At 36.0% G+C, this 17,500-nt stretch overlaps 2 protein-coding genes across 7 annotated transcripts in view; both read left to right on the forward strand.

Annotated features, from left to right (window-relative positions):
• The window catches only part of LOC122334453 (pleckstrin homology domain-containing family G member 3), a 54,076-nt gene extending 42,042 nt beyond the window's left edge, over positions 1-12,034 (forward strand). For 4 of the 6 annotated variants that reach the window (XM_043232382.1, XM_043232383.1, XM_043232388.1 and 1 more), the window contains 11 exons: positions 429-611; positions 949-1,041; positions 1,127-1,213; positions 2,001-2,034; positions 2,128-2,226; positions 2,329-2,361; positions 4,840-4,850; positions 5,219-5,548; positions 7,059-7,163; positions 7,520-8,954; positions 10,179-12,034. In XM_043232382.1, coding sequence (XP_043088317.1) covers positions 429-611; positions 949-1,041; positions 1,127-1,213; positions 2,001-2,034; positions 2,128-2,226; positions 2,329-2,361; positions 4,840-4,850; positions 5,219-5,548; positions 7,059-7,163; positions 7,520-8,954; positions 10,179-10,888 — 3,120 coding nt within the window. In that variant the 3' untranslated portion in view covers positions 10,889-12,034. The remainder of the gene's footprint in view (positions 1-428; positions 612-948; positions 1,042-1,126; positions 1,214-2,000; positions 2,035-2,127; positions 2,227-2,328; positions 2,362-4,839; positions 4,851-5,218; positions 5,549-7,058; positions 7,164-7,519; positions 8,955-10,178) is intronic. The other 2 variants (XM_043232384.1, XM_043232385.1) reach the window with 2 other exon arrangements.
• Positions 12,035-12,778: 744 nt separating this feature from the next.
• Positions 12,779-17,500, forward strand: part of xgb (x globin) — a 10,702-nt gene continuing 5,980 nt past the window's right edge. Inside the window, exon 1 of the mRNA XM_043232497.1 lies at positions 12,779-13,082. Within this exon, the coding sequence (XP_043088432.1) occupies positions 12,913-13,082 (170 nt within the window). The 5' untranslated portion in view covers positions 12,779-12,912. The remainder of the gene's footprint in view (positions 13,083-17,500) is intronic.

Raw genomic sequence — 17,500 nt, forward strand, 5'->3', positions numbered from 1 at the left:
TTCTTACTTGTTCCATTCTGATTTATTTTATGTTATTCTATTCTATCCAATCCCATTTTATTTCATTATATCCTTTTCCATTCTGTTCTGTCCTATTCTATTCTATCCTCTTCTATTCTGTTCTATTCTATTTTATTCTATTCTTACTTGTTCCATTCTGATTTATTTTATGCTATTCTATTCTATCCAATCCTATCCTATTCCATTATACCCCGTTTCGTTCTGTTCTGTCCTGTCCTATTCTATTCTATTTTATTCTATTCTTACCTGTTCCATTCTGATTTATTTTACGCTATTCCATTCTTTCCAATCCAATCCCGTTTCATTCTGTTTTGTTCCGTTCCAATCCCATGTCATTCTGTCCTGTTCCACGGTGTTCTATCGTGTTCCGTTCCGTTCCGTTCTAATCTATTCTATTGTGCCCGCAGGAGATCCAGTCTCTGCTCATAAACTGGAAGGGTCCGGATCTGACCACGTATGGCGAGCTGGTTCTAGAAGGAACGTTTCACGTACAGCGCGCTAAAAATGAGAGAACCCTCTTCCTGTTCGATAAGATGCTGCTCATCACCAAGAAACGAGGGGAACATTACGTCTACAAGACTCACATCTCGGTATAGGATGTCATTAATTCTAAGACGGCATGTTTTATTTAGAACAGCGATTCTAAACCTCTTCAACTTTGACTTCAGATATTCCCTGGAATACATATAATAGCGTTAAATAATTCTAAAAGTAAATTTTCCCGCATTTTCTTAACCAACCCTTTTGATTTAGAGCACCATCTTCTTTTATTCTCGGATATGGCACATCAGTATTTATTTATTTCTTTTAATAAAAATGATATCTGGTTGAGCGCTGTACGGAGCCGTTCTAGCGTCTAGCAATCTAAACGACAGAAGATGTGGATTCAGAAACGCATGTAGCTTGTGCTGTTCTGCTTGTGTTCAGTGTTCCACTCTGATGCTGATAGAAAGTGCCAAAGATTCTCTGCGCTTCAGCGTGACTCATTACAAGCATCCCAAGCAGCCGCACACGGTTCAGGTGAGTCTGAGAGCGCGGGCCGCACAGCACCCATTCGGCCCTTTCGTTGTTTGCTTTAATCGCGTCGTCGTTTTTTCTTCCTCAGGCCAGAACGGTGGAAGAGAAGAAACTGTGGGCTCATCACATAAAGAGACTCATTCTGGAGAACCATCACGCCGTTATACCGCAGAAAGTACGTGCAGTAATAAACGTGATCTGTTATTTAGAGCGGGGATTCCTAAACGCTTTCGTAAGCCAAACTCCGTTTGAATATTTACTTGACGTTACCCCGAGATTTAAAGTTAATGTTTCACCGATTTTATAACGCATTCACACAGTTCTGTGATGTTTGTAAATGCTCAAATGGAATGCAAAAAAAACTATTACATTTTATTTTGCTTTTATTTAAAAATGCTCATTTTATTTATTTTGATTTTACAAGATTTTATTCATTTTAGGGATTGATTTTGATAATAAAATTGTAAAAAACTATTTCCATTTTACAAATTTAGTAACGTTTTAATTTAGATTTTTTTAAATTGCTTTTATTTGAAGACTTTATTATCTCATTCATTTTTATCAGGTATTTTGTTTTAGATATTTTACTCTAAAATTGTTTTTAATTTTTTTAAATTTGTAATCATTTTAGCACTCTATCGTAATTGTGAAATGAAATTTGTTTTAAAATACAGACATTTTATTATTTTAGTAATGTTAGAAAGTGTTAATTTTTTATTTAAAATATTCTTTTGCATTTTTTATTTAATTATTTTTAATAAATAGTTTTTAGATTGTTTTTTTTTCAATACAAAAATTATTATTTTTTTATTCAGTCACTTAATTTTATAGCAATTTACTTAATTTACTTATTTGTGTTAATTTTGTGTATTATTTTTATACTACAGAAAATAGTCTTTTGTATTAACTAATGTTGTATTACTAATTTTGTAATAAACATTTGCCTTGTAAATTGCTTTCAGGCCAAAGACGCAATCTTGGACATGGACCCGACATGTAAGTTGTGTTTAAATTGAACCTTTAAACAAGGTGCTTCAGCGAAGGACTTGGATTTTATAGCAAAAGGACTATTTTTTCTTCTCCGTTCAGGTCCAGTAAAGTACCGCTACAGTCCAGACAGGCTGAAGAAAGCGGCGTCTTGTCAAAATGAAGATTTCTCCGGTGTGTTGAAGGAGCGCAGACGCTCTGGTGTGTGATTCTGTCTCTTAACTCGTATACATGAGAGCTCAGACTGTATTTTCACTGTGTGATTGTTTATGTTCTGATCTGGTCCTTGGTTTTCTTTGACAGAACCGGCGAAGAGAACGGCACGAAGCGCTAAAGGTAAAAACTAGTTTATTCAGTGGGGGCACATTTCACATTTAAACCTGAAAATGTACAGAAAGTTATCATACAGTACACTATTTCTCTAATTTACTGTCATTGAATTTTGAAATCATGCTGGAGAATCAGGATTTGTTTCTGTTCGTGCTGCTGTAAAGCCACACGGATGCACAAAACAAAAATGCAACTTACGTTTTTATAGGATTGTTTTCTACATGAAAAACTCCTATAAAAATGTAATTTTGTTAAAAAAAGAAATGCCTTTTTGTTTTGTACATGAAAAGTCACATGAGACTGAATCTTCTGACTATATTGGCAAATATATTAATTTAGTAAAATCATTTAAGCAGTTTTTATTTAAAATATTTAAAACACAACAACAATCAATATAAAATAATATTCTAATTATAGTACAGATTATTATTATTATAAAAATATTAAATATATATTTAAAATTAAAATATATATTAAAATTTAATATAATATAAACATATATTTAAATTGTGCAATATATATATAGCTTCTGAACTTCTTGATGTATTAGCAAATATGTGCATTTTTAAATAATTTTTAAATATTCTTTTTTTTTTTTTTTAGTTTTTATTTTATTGACTTCAAACAAATTAAAGCCACAATTAATATAAAATAAATAATAAACAATAAAAATATACTAGTAGTTATGTATTGCAATAATTGCAATAAAGTGTTTTTAATATATATATATATATATATATATATATATATATATATATATATATGTATATATATATATATATATGTATATATATGTATATATATATATATATATATATATATATATATATATATATATATATATATATATATATGTATATATATATGTATATATATATATATATATATATGTATATATATATATATATATATATATATATATATATATATATATATATATATATATATATATATATATATATATATATATATATATGTATATATATATATATATATATATATATATATATATATATATATATATATATATATATATATATATATATATATATATATATGTATGTATATGTATATATATATATGTATATATATATATATATATATATGTATGTATATGTATATATATATATGTATGTATATGTATATATATATATATATGTATATGTATATATATATATGTATATGTATATATATATATGTATGTGTATATATATATATGTATGTGTATATATATATGTATATATATATATATATGTGTGTGTATATGTGTGTGTGTGTGTGTATATATATGTATATGTGTGTGTGTGTGTGTGGGTGCAGTTTGCAATTGATGTACAGTATATGCATTTCACGAAATAACTGCTAAAAAAAAAAAGTGTAGAATTTAGTCTCTATTCACTTCATGTAGTTTTGATTGACTGGCTGATTAAAGAAGCGCTGTTAAACAAAAGATCAGAGATAGCCCTGATGTTGTGGGGCTCGCGGCAGGTGCGTGGTGTTTGTTTCCGCTCATGTGAGAGACACGTGTCCCGTATGTTCTGCGCTCTCTCGGCCCGCTTTAGCATCAAAGCCGCACGGACCCGACTCGTCGCTCCCGTGTCAGATCAAAGGTCCTCCGCCCGCACACATAATGATGTTAATTATGGAGCCCATCAGCCGCAGGCTTTGTCATGCGCCAGTTCCTTTCAGTCCACAAACCTGTTTTTGGCTCGCTGTCAGCACTAGTGCATTATGCATTCTGAGTGGCAGAAAATGAAGAGAAAAGCCAAGCCTCACGCACTCTGTCACGCCGTTTTATCACCTTTCAAATTAAGTTGTCATTTCCAACCACGGTCTTTCCTGTTCCTGTCTTGGAAACCAGCAGGGAGTGTCCAAGCATGCATTTCATTGCCGGTTGATTTAATTATCTTTGCATAGACCTGGCGCATTTATAACACCGTGTTATGTGCAAGCAGACTATACAAGTGCATCACGTTTTGCTAAAGTTTCATACTAATTTGTGGCTGCTGATTTTAAAAAGTGCTGTCTTGCTCACAAAATATGATGCTTTTTGTTGCATTCTTGCTTTGGACAACCATTTTTGCAGTGAAGACATCTTGTATTAACCTTTTAACGAACAGATAAACGTCTTACAATGACAATGATTTTGATCAAGTCCAAGCCTATTTTCACATTTTTTTTTTGCACGTTGCAAATTATTTAAATTACTTCTTTTTGTCATTAGAACCGAACATTTTGTGCGCTTTGGTTATTTTGAAAAGTGCATTAAAGATTTATATCGTTTTAATAATTTCTAATAATAGGTTTATATCTAAAACTGATTTAAAAATAAAAAGATGAACATTGCATCATCAAATTACAAAACACTAGGACTTAAACATTTGAAATGCATCTGAAGATAACCTGTTGATAAATTGTTATAATAATAAAATGTAATTTATCTTTGTCTTTGCATCATCTTAACCATCATTGGACGTCACACAGGCACACTTAAGGTAAGATTTCCCCTTTCACTCTCCAATGGAAGCTTTACGTTTTAAGTAATAGTACAAGAAATGGCTTAAACTTTCATTAACATGTATGCATTCAGCAGATGCTTTCATCCGAAAATAGGAACAAAAGCGATTTGTCAAATGCATTTACAATGCACTGATTCACAATCATGAGGAAAAATGTTGTGCGCTTATTTCATAAATGCTCTTCGAACTAAATGCGAGCGAAATAAGGTATTAAACTTTTTTTAGGCAAATGCACAATTCAGCAAAAATAAAAAACCAGCGATGCGTGGAACCAACACGCGTCTTGAAAACTAAAATGCTTGGTAAAATAAATTGGCTTTTTCATTGACATCCCATGCGTCCAGCATGCAGACAGCGAAGGCACTCTATTAGTGGATAAAGACCGTCTTTCCATACTGCCTGCCGCTACCATGAGCTCAACCCCAGAGCTCAAGACCGCGGTACCTGGGTTGATTCAGAACGGACAAGATCACCAATCCAGCACAGGCTCGCTGGATGACCGTAGACTGGAAGAGAAAGCGAAGAGCGCCGAGGACAGGATAGGAGGAGATAATGGAGGAGAGGAAGATCTGATGGGAGTCGAGCAGGTAGCAGACTTTGCCAGTTCAGTGTTGGCCGCCATCTCCTGCTGGCGTTATAGGGCCAAGGCTTTGCTTTTCGATCAGATCACCACGGTGAGGGTCACCTGTCGCTTTCACATCCGTAACCATCACACGCCATCTGCTGCATGCTGAGACCGGTTTCTGCTTCTGCACCCGTGCTGGAATGCTCAGTTGCATGAATCATTGCATGGACGTATCTGACGTATGCGTGGCCGCTAATCATGCATGAACACATTTGTCAATGCACGTTTGACCTGCGAGTTGAATGCCATCTTCGAAATCTGCTTTTCAAAAAAATTTGTGACCATGGACCACAAAACCAGTCATAAGTGTCAGCCTTTCGAAATTGAGATCATCTAAAAGGTGAATAAATACCCTTTCCATTTATGCATTTCCACTGATGTTTATTAGGATATAAAGATATAACCCACTGTAAATAAATGACAGTGGTTTTAATGGTAATGGTAAATTAAAACTGTAAACTGACTTTCCAAGAATGCCCTGCATTGAATTTAAAATTTGAATTTTGTTTTTCTTTGAAATAACTGTTCCTTAGTTGTCTCTCATCAGATATGTTTATTAGGGTTGTATGTTACATGTAATGTTAAATTAATGTTTGTTGCATATTTCAGTTTAATGAGTCTCATCTTGATGGTGTTTAGTGTTCGTGTGAATGACACCGAGCACCTTCTATATATCTTAATATTTAAAAGCTGCATATTTTTCATACTTTTCAGTGTGTTTCAAAGGTACAAAACCGATTTCAGAACCGATTGTTTTACAGTGCAGCAACTTAAGACTGGTTTTGTGATCAACAAAGGGTCATGTTTATCACTGATTCTCTGGGAGTCCGGACAAAACCGGCTGTAGGTCTGATAGCATTTTTTTTTTTTTTTTTTTTTTTACTAAATGCATGTTTCTGCATCCTAAAATTTGTCATTTCTGTCTGATACTGAAATTAATGTATGAGATTATGATTATATTTTCAAGTCTTCAAAGAATATGCAATCACATGAAAAACTCATCAAGTGCTTCAACCACAGGATTTTAGGAGTTCAAAGTGGAATTGTTATTTACTTAACTAATGGCTGATATATATTTTTTGTCCTATTTCATGCAAGATGCGTCAATGTGCAAAGATTGCATTGCACATATGGGAAACTTTACAGCATGTTGTGGTGAAGATCCAATACATAATAATACGGGACATCGGGTGTCTCAAATCGTTTTTGCACTTGGAGCCACAATGATATTTTTTTGATTGAAGTTTGGACTTCAAAGGGAAATTTAACTGTCAAATTTTGGGGGTGGAGGTCGGTTGGCTTGCCTTCCGTAATTAAATTAAACAAAGGTTCCTGATTCATTGTGTTTTGTTTGATGGCACACAAAAGCAATTTCATAAGGTCAGTTGTCTGTGGAAAAACATTGAAATGCATGGATGCTTTTAAATGAATTGCAGATGTTTATGAAAGGTTGAAATATCACTAGAGTGATATTTGACAGATGGCGACTGTGAACGCTGTCATTCAATAGAACATTTACATCTGTTAAAAACCTGTGATTTTCTGTATTGTGTTCTCAGGACCGAGAAGGTTGTTGGGAAAATTGGCCAATGAACAAAAGCAGCCAAACAGCCACTAAAGAAAAGCCTGATGATACGAGTGAAAGTTTGACTCCTTTTGGACAGGTAATGTCATGTATTAAACACCTCGAAAAGGGTGACTAGTAAACTAACAAAAGTGCTGATAATATTCAGGCCATGTTCTGCTTTCGCTGTCAATGATTAGTCTTCTGGAAATATTGTGGAAATTGTTTTCTCAGCCTTCGGTATTGATAATTGGCTAATGGTAAAAAAAAGGCATTTACATGGATCTATTGGAAATATAAATTGCAGCTGTATCTCAAAACTAAATAAATTGCATTTGTTTTGTGCTGGTCATAATGGAGATGTTGGAGATTAAATTAAGTTATCTTCACATCCTCTTTTCTAATCCTCTTCTGCTTCCTGGAGCAATAACTCAGTTCATTCTGTCCATTTTCTAGAGCTCAGCTGGAGACCGCCGTTCACAGAAGGTCTTTTCTTCTTTCAGCGAGTCAGAGGAGACAGGGATGAACCAATCAGATCATTATCCCAAAATGTGTGGGACAATAATGGCAGGATGCCACACTGATCCTGTAGACTTCAGTAATGAGGGGCAAGAAATCTGTGATAATGCGGAGGACAGTATGGATTTCTCATCTCCTGCTGGACTAGAAGAGCACCACAAGGAAGGGACTTTATCCAGCAGGAGCCTCTCAGAAGATGTGCAGCACATGGAGGTAGATGTGGATGTTAAAGCACCTGGTGGCCTTTTGTCTTCATTCATACTGAACAAGGCAAGCGATTTCTCAGAGCGATGTACCAGCAGTAGTAGTCTAGGAGTCGAAGGGTCTTTTGACTTGGGCTGCCCGTCTTCTCGGTCAGAAAGTAGAAGAAGCAGTTTGCTTAGCTGTGGTGCTGAGCCCCTTGAGAAAGACAAAGGCCAAGAGTTTACACGGTCCACACCAGAACCAATGACAGAGACCGTTCCCGACAGCCTGTTTAAACCAGACCAAAGATCTCAAATAAAACCAGATACCCTTTCCAAAAAGGACCGATTGCTCATACATAAGATTCAACGATACTATGAACATGCTGAGCACCAGGATGCCAGTTTTGCGGTCAAACGCAGAGAGAGCCTTTCATACATCCCTGCAGGCCTAGTCCGTAATCTGAGCCAACAACTCAATGACCTTGCAGACGAGGATTTGGCATTGCATAAAAGGGCAACTTCCATCACAAGGCCAACTTTATGGTCTGTCTTTAATCTGTCAGGCTTGGGGGTTGACAAGCAAGCAAAGGATAGCTCTGATTTCGTTGTCCCCGCAAAAGAGTCCAAGCTTAGAGATCAAAGTGGGAATGAGGAATTCCAGCCTGCATCTGACATGGTTAAAGTGTGGCAACACATGGAAATGGAGATAACTGGAACTTCTGAACAACATCAGGATTCAGAGTATTCCCAAATGATTGCACCTGGTGAAGAAAAGAAAGAAGAGACCAGTAAGGTGAGCTTGGATAGTGGACTTGGGGAACCTCTGGTGATATTGGAAGAATCCGATGAAAGCTCTACCTCATCCCCAATCAACAACGTCTTAGAGAAGGAAAAGATGCAAGAGTTCCAGAGACATTCGAATGAGGAACACAAGTTACAAGAGCGGCACAAGGTCCATCACCCTCCTCTACCAAAGATCATCTCATTAAGGTCTGCCAGTGAGGATGAACTTCTTCAAGATATGGAGAAAATGAAAAATAAGGTGTTCCAGTTGGCCAGGCAGTACAGTCAACGTATCAAAAACAACAGACCGGTAGTAAGACAGAGGCCCAGAATCTTGGAGAACCATTTTTTGCCCAAGAGCTTATCTTCGGTCATGGAGGAGAGACCTCCTGGAAAAGAGCAAGGTGTGTAAAGTATCTGAGTAGACAAGGCATTGCCAAACATGATCTTAGAGAGCCAGTGTCCTGCAGAGTTTAGCTCCAACTTTGTTCAACATATCAGCCTGGAATTTTTAAGTGTACCTAGTAAAACCTTAATTAGCTGGGGTGGTTTGATTAGGGTTGGAGCTAAACTCTTCAAAACACCGGCCTTTTAGGACTAAGCCAAGTGACACTTGCCAAGTTTAAATGATGTTTCTTCCGTCGGATACCTGCAGTATCTTGCAAAATGATGTAGCTTAGTAGTTCCCAACATTGGTATTTGAGAACCTCCATTTCTGCACATTTTTGATGTCTCTTTTATCTGAAGTATACTTTTGAGGTCTTAGTTGCTGATGATTTGTCTTAGGGAGACATCTAAAATGTGTAGTGTTTAGAGTTCTTCAGGACTAGGGTTGAGAAGCACTGTCATTTCTTATAGGTGATGGTTTGTTTACCACTGGTATCTAACTTACTTGCTTAAAGGCTTGACAGTAGGGATGGATCTTTCACATTCCTATCCATCAAATACTCAATCAGAGCCATTTTTAGGTTGTGGGTAGAGGTGGGCGAGGTTGAAATCAAGTTGAATACAGTAAATTCCCAAAGCACAAGTACACTTGACTGTCTGTACACTTGCACTTGCCTTCTAATTGGTTAATGAAGTCCTGTATGAGAGTGTGTTGAGTTAAAGTTGTGGTTGCATGATCATTTAGACAACCCTTGGGTAATTCCTCTACCCCTGAAGGTGTCCTAACATGTTCCTGGAGGGCCACTATGGTACAGAGTTTAGCTCCAATCCCATTTAAATCAAAGAATGAATGAAGTCCTGGGAAGTCCAAGTCTGAAAGTCAAGGCTTGGTGACTTGTTCAAGGGCACCTCAGTCATGGGTATTGAAGGTGGAAGAGAGAGCTGTTCATTCACTCCCCCCACCTACATTTCAATCCAGTCTTGAGAATCTAATGTTCTAGAATCTAAAGTTTATCCAGAATCATGCACCTCTCTTTTGCACATAATGCAAGTATGTTGAAGCTAGTTGAAGTTGGAGTGAAACCCTGCTGACCCTCCAGGACCAGGATTGGACACCTTTGCCCAACATCCTTGCATCCCACCATCCCTTTAGGAATCAGCAGTGTTCTCTGGTAAACTCTATAGAAAAAAACGTTTACTTGTCATAAGCAGACTTTTAACCATGGCTCTTTTGTGCATAGGTATTCCCAACCAGCCACTGTTGCTGAACTTGAATGAACAGGATCTTATCCCGGACTCTACTAGTCCACCTTCAAGCCTCTGTTCTCCTGGAAGTCCTCAGTTCCTCAATTGCAGATTATACGCTCAGAGACCACAAAGTCCCGTACAAACTGAGACCTTCCACTGGCCGGATGTCAAAGAGTTGCGTTCCAAATATAACAACCAAAGGCAAGATGATGCATCTGCTTCCCCTCGTCTGTTCCCAGTAGGTCGTAGTACTTCTTTTCCAGAAAGAGCTCTGGAGACCGGATCAGAGAAATCTGGAGCATCCCGCTCATTGTCTTGTTCGTCCCCTTTCTGCAAGATCACAGTGCAGAGAACTGCATCCATAGATTCTACATGCTCCAGCAAGACACTTGAAGTTGAAGGTTTGCCTTCGTTGTGTAGAGTTAATGCATTTGATTTCGGCGTGGGATCCACTAATGCACTAGAGCAACTAGAGAGAGGTTACAATGCTGGTCAAGATGAGAACAACCTCATTGTAGTAGAGAGGATCTGCAAAGACAAGAATGCAGAGGATGATTTATCAATGGTTTCTCAATCTGAACTTGCAGTGGCAAACAGTAAAGAGCACAACTTTAGTGCATGGATCGAAAAAGCCGAAAACAGTCAACATAGTTTGGTTAAAAACCTGCGGGATAAATTTCAGAACCTGAGTTCTTATACGTGAAACTTAGAACGCAAAATGTTTTAGTCTTAACCCTCAGAACCTTAAAATATCTTAAAGCTAGCATTCCTCTCTCCAACATATGTAATTTAGCCACGAGCGTCTCAGTAAGTCTTACACAGGTTTGCTGTTTTGTTTGTTTTTTTTTAAAAAGCATGACTTTTAACTTCCAGTAATGAATTATCAGCAGATGTCTCCCAAACCAACTGGAAAAGGGATGCATGTGGACCTCAGAGAATGTATTTATGAAATTTGCATTTGTAAATATATGTATATTGGAGTTTTCCTGTGTATATTTCATTGAGAAACATTTGTTAAAGGAACTGACTGTGGTACTGTAAGGTTTTTTTGAATTGTTTGGAAAAGCGGTTAAATATGTATTTTTTCATCCATGCATTTTGAAATAAAAAGCAGTAAGGAAGATTATAGAACAGGTCGGTGCGTACCAAGTCACAAGTGTGCCTATTTATGTTAGAAATTTACTTAGTAAATACATCTTTTCACGTTTTCAAAAAAGCACTGCGATGTTAAATGTAACCTGTTCGTTATTTTGATAGGCAGAGCCTGCTGTTTCTTCACTGTTTGTGTTTCAAGCACTGACCAGAGGAAAGAGGGTAATCTCATAAGGACGTCATTCCCCACTAATGAGGAGAAAACTGGAAATCGTAATCGGATTAGGCTGATGAATGATAAACAGTGACAAAGACCGATCTCGTTTTCAGTCTGGAAGGTTTTCAGTTGGGTGTGTAAAGTATAAAAACGGTCAAATATTGCTCAGTTTGACCGAATGGTGTCCAATTAAAATGCTGCTCCTTTTTTGACGAATTATTGTTTAATTGTTTAAAGGTCGTATGTGATTCCAGCTCACCTGAGGATTTGATTTTTGAGCGTTATGATGTTATTAAAGTTAATGGATAAGTCATTTGAGGAACATATAATGCACGGTCACAAAATGTGTTTTGGTGTATATTATAAGCTAGCTTGTTCATCTCCATGATGCCACTGTTATCTTGTATATTTAATCTTTTTTTTTTTATTTATTTGAATTGGTGTAAATACGATGCGCGACAGCTGTGTAAAAATGTTCGGTTCATATCCTATTTTTCTGTTATACTACATTAAAAGAAACTTTCCATAGTTCAAACATCATTCCCGTTGTCCTGCTCGCGGTGCTTCTGTGTTTGCTTTTTGTTTTGCCTTTTTCTTTTAAGAAACCTGTATCGAAATGATTGCGCGTGACTTGGGGGCGTATTACAGTTTAATTAGTTTCTGCACTTTTTAATCAGTCTTCAGGACGTGAATATGATTAATGACTTGCATGGAAGGAGCCGAAAAGCAGCCTTAATATCATCCTGAATTGCAAATCACCTTTTGAATAGATATACGGAGGCAATTAATGATTTCGCAAGATGCTTTATACACTCCCATGCCTTTATTGCATTGACAAAATTTGGAATAATTGCCTTTTTTGTGTCTTCTGCTCACCAAGGCTGATTAAAATGCGCTAAAAAATTGCTATATCGTTTTGCAACATCTATATGAAACTGCTTTACAATGTAATCGTGATCCAAGCATCATTACTCCAGTGGCGCGTGATTTTAAGAGATACAGTACTAGGATCATTTAGATGCAATATGCATTCATCATACCTTTGCATATTCTCATAAGTAATTGTATTAGTCATTATTATGCATCTAATATTCAATATTTATAGGAAATATATTGGACAAGTGCTATTTGATATTAAGCAATTAATTGAAAATATCTGGTTTTTAATGAATACTGTAGGCCTGCAAAGAGTACACGAGGGGTCTTTTAGATGTTGTTGGGTGATGATGATGATGATGATGATGATGATGATGATGATGAAGATGAACTCCTCCCCTCCCGCGGAGCAGGTCTCAGGTTCTCAGTCTCTCTCTGAAGGTCTGACTCCGGACAGTTATGGAGAAGCAGAGCGACTCAGACAGCTAGAGACACGCGACTAACTCCCAGCTAACTAGCAGCGGTTTCCCCGAGCGTTCAGGATGGGCTGCGCGATCTCTGGATCCGGACTGACTCCGAGAACGGCCGAGAGCAGAAACCCCGAGGACGGAGCCCCGGCGAGACTCACTCCGGATCACATCCAGCTCATCAAAGAGTCCTGGAAAGTCATCGAGGAGGACATCGCTAAAGTGGGAATCATCATGTTCGTCCGGTGAGCGTCTCGTTTAAAACGCGCTCGTCGGGTTATATATTAAAGTGAATATCAGTCATTGCGCTGCAGGCTGAATGTGTGTGAATGATATCTGGTACCTGTTGATGTTTGGCGTCCTCTATTTGACTGATATTTACTGAAATATCCATATATTACACGGAGGACTACAGAGCAGGGCTGTTCTTTTGTGTTTTAATAAATATTGCATGCTGTCTCGACAGTTTAAAGCTAAGATAGTATAGTTATATGCCTGCATGCACTGCGTGTATTTACTACCGTTTTATTGTACTTGAAATATTTTTAAATATTTATTAAAGTCTAGCTTTTATTTTTGTGTGTGTGTATATATATATATATATATATATATATATATATATATATATATATATATATGTGTATATATGTATATATATATATATATATATATATATATATATATATATATATATATATATATATATATATATATATATATATATATATATATATATATATATATATATATATATATGTATATATATATATGTATATATATGTATATATGTATATGTATATATATATATATATATGTATATATATGTATATATATATATGTATATGTGTATATATATATGTGTGTATGTGTATATAATATATATATACATGTATATATGTATATATATATATATATATATATATATATATATATATATATATATATATACATGTATACATGTATATATGCATACAAAAATATCTCTACAAGGTCAATATTTACTGATACAAGTTTATATATATATATATATATATATATATATATATATATTCTGTAAGGGTAGGTTTTAGGTAGAAATAGAAATAGATTGAAATTTGTGCAGTATAAAAGCCATTATGTCTATGGAATGCCCCCATAAAGCATGAAAACGTGTGTGTGTGTGTGTGTGTGTGTGTGTGTGTGTGTGTGTCATAAGGGAGATTAATGAATCTGAGGGTACACTTTTAAAGTTGTCGAAATGAAGTTCTCAGAAATTCATATTAGTAATCAAAAAATGCGTTTATGGTAAGACACTTACAGAAGATCTCCGTGGCTCTTGATCTTTGCTCGTTATCCTAATGATTTTTGGCATGAAAGAAACATTTGACCCATGCTTTGTATTGTTGGCTGTTGCTAGAAATACCTGTGCTGTTTATAGCTCACGGGTCACACACATCATTTTTATCATGTTGATCCTACAGCGGAGCAAACTCTCAATCTATCAGCAGCTTTAAACATGATATACTTCCTGAAATGCGATATACTTTCTAGTCATCTTGCGTTACAGACTGAACTTATTCAGGTCGATGCTGATAAACGGCATCTGAAAGACTCATGTGTGTAAAACACGGCGGCTCGGGCGATCTGTGCTGCCCTAAAGGGCTATAATGAGTTTTTCCCCTCGATTACGTTTCATGCATCGTGAAAAAGTAGAATGTGCAAAGCAGGGTAGAGGAAAAAAAAAAAGGTGCAAAGGGAAAAAGCTGAATGTGATGAAAATAATGATTCAGGAGCAGCTTTCACGTCTCTAGAGAGCTGATGATCTGAATGTCAGGTGTTTTCTGCTAAAAATACACAATTATAGACCCTCTGCGGAGATATATATATATATATATGAGCATCTTTAGAAATGCTTGACTTGAATGCATCACGTATCTCGAGGCTGAAATGCTGAAGGTTAAAAACCGTCTCCTCGTTGAGTTTGTCTGATACTCCACTGATTGTTTTATTGATCTGCATCTTCGTTATTGTGTTGTTATTGTTATTTAAAGTATTGATTGAATCTCTTTTTCGACTCGACTGTCAGGACAACCTCCTTTTCTTTTAGCGTTTTGTCATTAAATGGAGTCTTTTTCTGGGCTTTTTGCAGACCGCAGTCATTTGTTTCCCGGTATTATATTAATGGATGAACAAAAGCAGTGATGTATCCATCAGACAAAGCCACTAGAAGGATATAGATCTTTTTGAGCGCATTAGGACACATTCATTAGTCAGGAAGCAGGACGTGTGCTGTTAACGTAAGAGATTGATCTGTGTGAAGCAGCTGTTATTGTGAAGATAAATCTCGTTTATACCCTTGAAAAGATGAAATGTGCATTTATTTACTGTACAGATCTATAGAAGTATTGAGCGTTTTATTTGCGTATTTTCATTTCAACTTTAGGTAAAACTTTAGCGCATTTATTAGCGTTTGCTTTTTGGAGTTATCATTTTTATTTTTAATTATTTGAGTCATGAAATGAGGAATAAAATGGGCTGAAATTAAAATAAATATTTTATTTCAGATTAATTTATTTCAAGTCTTAGTTTAGTTAACAATCATACTCCCAAATATATATTTATGTATCTGGTTTAACATATAATGGGGCAAGTTGTCTCAATATATCCACAGAGTGCTTATGAAAATATACTACTAGGACTATTTCTAAAAAGTAATTGTCCTTTAAGTATCTGTATTTTAAATTATTGCACCCTAAAGAATTCTAGAAGTACATGGAAAAAGTTTTAATTCCATTCCAAGCTTTTCACCCAGTCAAATAAATGTGATGATTTGTTTAAAATGCAATGGCGTTGTGATTTGTTCTGTGTTTGATTTACAGTAAGTGTCCATATACTGTAAATATTAGACTAATCTTCTCTGATTCTATAAAGGCAGCAAATACAGGTTCATATTCCTAATAAAAGCTCACGAAATTCCTCATTAGGCGGCTCCTGTAACCATGGTGAGAAGATGTCTGAGGATCTGTGTGTGTGTTTCTCCGAGGAGCTTCTATTCCAGGTTTCAGATCCTGCTGTGGCAAACGCTGCTGTCTGGACGCCAGAGAAACTCATTATCGTTCCGCAGGAGACCAGAAGAAACCAGCACGGATGTCATCGTTCCTCGTTGTGTTGTTTTTAGATTCTCCATTAAACTAAATTCACCAGAAGATCCATTAGAATAGCAACGATGGCACATCTTTATCACTGAAGAAAATGAGTTCTGGAGAAATGCCTCAGTGATGGAAGTGAATGGGTGCCGTCAGAATGAGAGTCTGATGAAAGCATCAGAAAAATCCATCTGGAGAAGACAGAAGATGAAATAAAACCGTCAAGAAGTCCATAATAACTCTTCCTCACATCAAAAGACAGTCACGTATTAATTTAGAGCTGTTTGTTTTGTAAACGCTGCTTGATCCGTGCAGATTTCTCCCCTGATTCAGACCAATGCACTCTTTCACTGGAGGAAACGTTATTATGGATTACCGTAATATGATGCGCTGTCCTACCCTTCACTGATCAGAACTCATATTTGAATAGTAAGTAGCAGGTTGTTTTAATAAGAAACGTAACTTGCATAAAGGTTGTGAGTCAGAAGCACCAGTCTGTTCTGTTATAGTCTTCTGTAAAATGTCCTGAACACACTCTAATATTTGTGTTCAACTGTTCTGGAAGAGTGTTGTAAACACAACCTAACGCTGATTTATAGTTCTGTCCTCTTTTAGAAACAAAGTAGTTTCTCTTTCACAGCGTCTCCAGAACATGGCGCCCGCAGCGACGCTACAGACAGAATAATAGCTCCGCCTACTGTCTTACGTAAGCATTTGGGGCGGGGTTATTCAAATAAATCACTCTGTGACGTAGAGAAGTGGGGGCGAGCTTGTAACACTTCAAAGAGAAAGGAAAACTTGACATCTAGTGAAGAGAAGGACTCTGAGTGGTCTGAATGATAATCTTCCTCTTCATCAGAACGGCTGTTTTCAGACAAAAACTGCAGCGTTTCCTTTCTTTCATAATCATCATTTCTCACGAATACATCTGTCACTTCAGCAGCAGATGTTCTCGCTGCTGACAAATGCATGTTAAGAATTATGAGATGATTATGAATCAGCACGTGTTCACACAGTCTTTCTGAATTATGTCTCGGCGAACAGAGAGCGTTCTTCCAGTGACTTTGGTCAAATATTTGTTAAGTTTTTGTTCGGTAATAATGTCCTCAAATCTTTAACTCAAAAACAATATTTATAAATCATTCATGGAATAATTTCTTTGAAAGGTATGTAGATGTTTGTCTAATGGTTTTTAAATGTTACTGTTTGTTTCGGAATGTTCAGAGAATATTCAAAAGTAACATTCTAATAATCTTTGAAATGATACAATATGTTCCATTAATGTTTGAATAACCAAGAGAACTTTTTTTAATGTTTAGAGATTATTTAGAATGTTTTCATAACTAAACGGTAACATTAATAAATATTCTTAGAACATTTTGTTAGCCAGGGTTCTGCTCTTATGTATTTTCTCAGTTTTCCGTCATATTATCACACACTTTTAACCTTCAGAGAGCTTAGACCCACTTCAACCAGATAAAACCATATATATATATAGAGTTATATAAACATTTTAAAATCAAAATAAAAACAGAACA

The sequence above is a fragment of the Puntigrus tetrazona genome, unplaced genomic scaffold (genome assembly GCF_018831695.1).
Source record: "Puntigrus tetrazona isolate hp1 unplaced genomic scaffold, ASM1883169v1 S000000528, whole genome shotgun sequence".
Classification (NCBI taxonomy): Eukaryota; Metazoa; Chordata; class Actinopteri; order Cypriniformes; family Cyprinidae; genus Puntigrus; species Puntigrus tetrazona.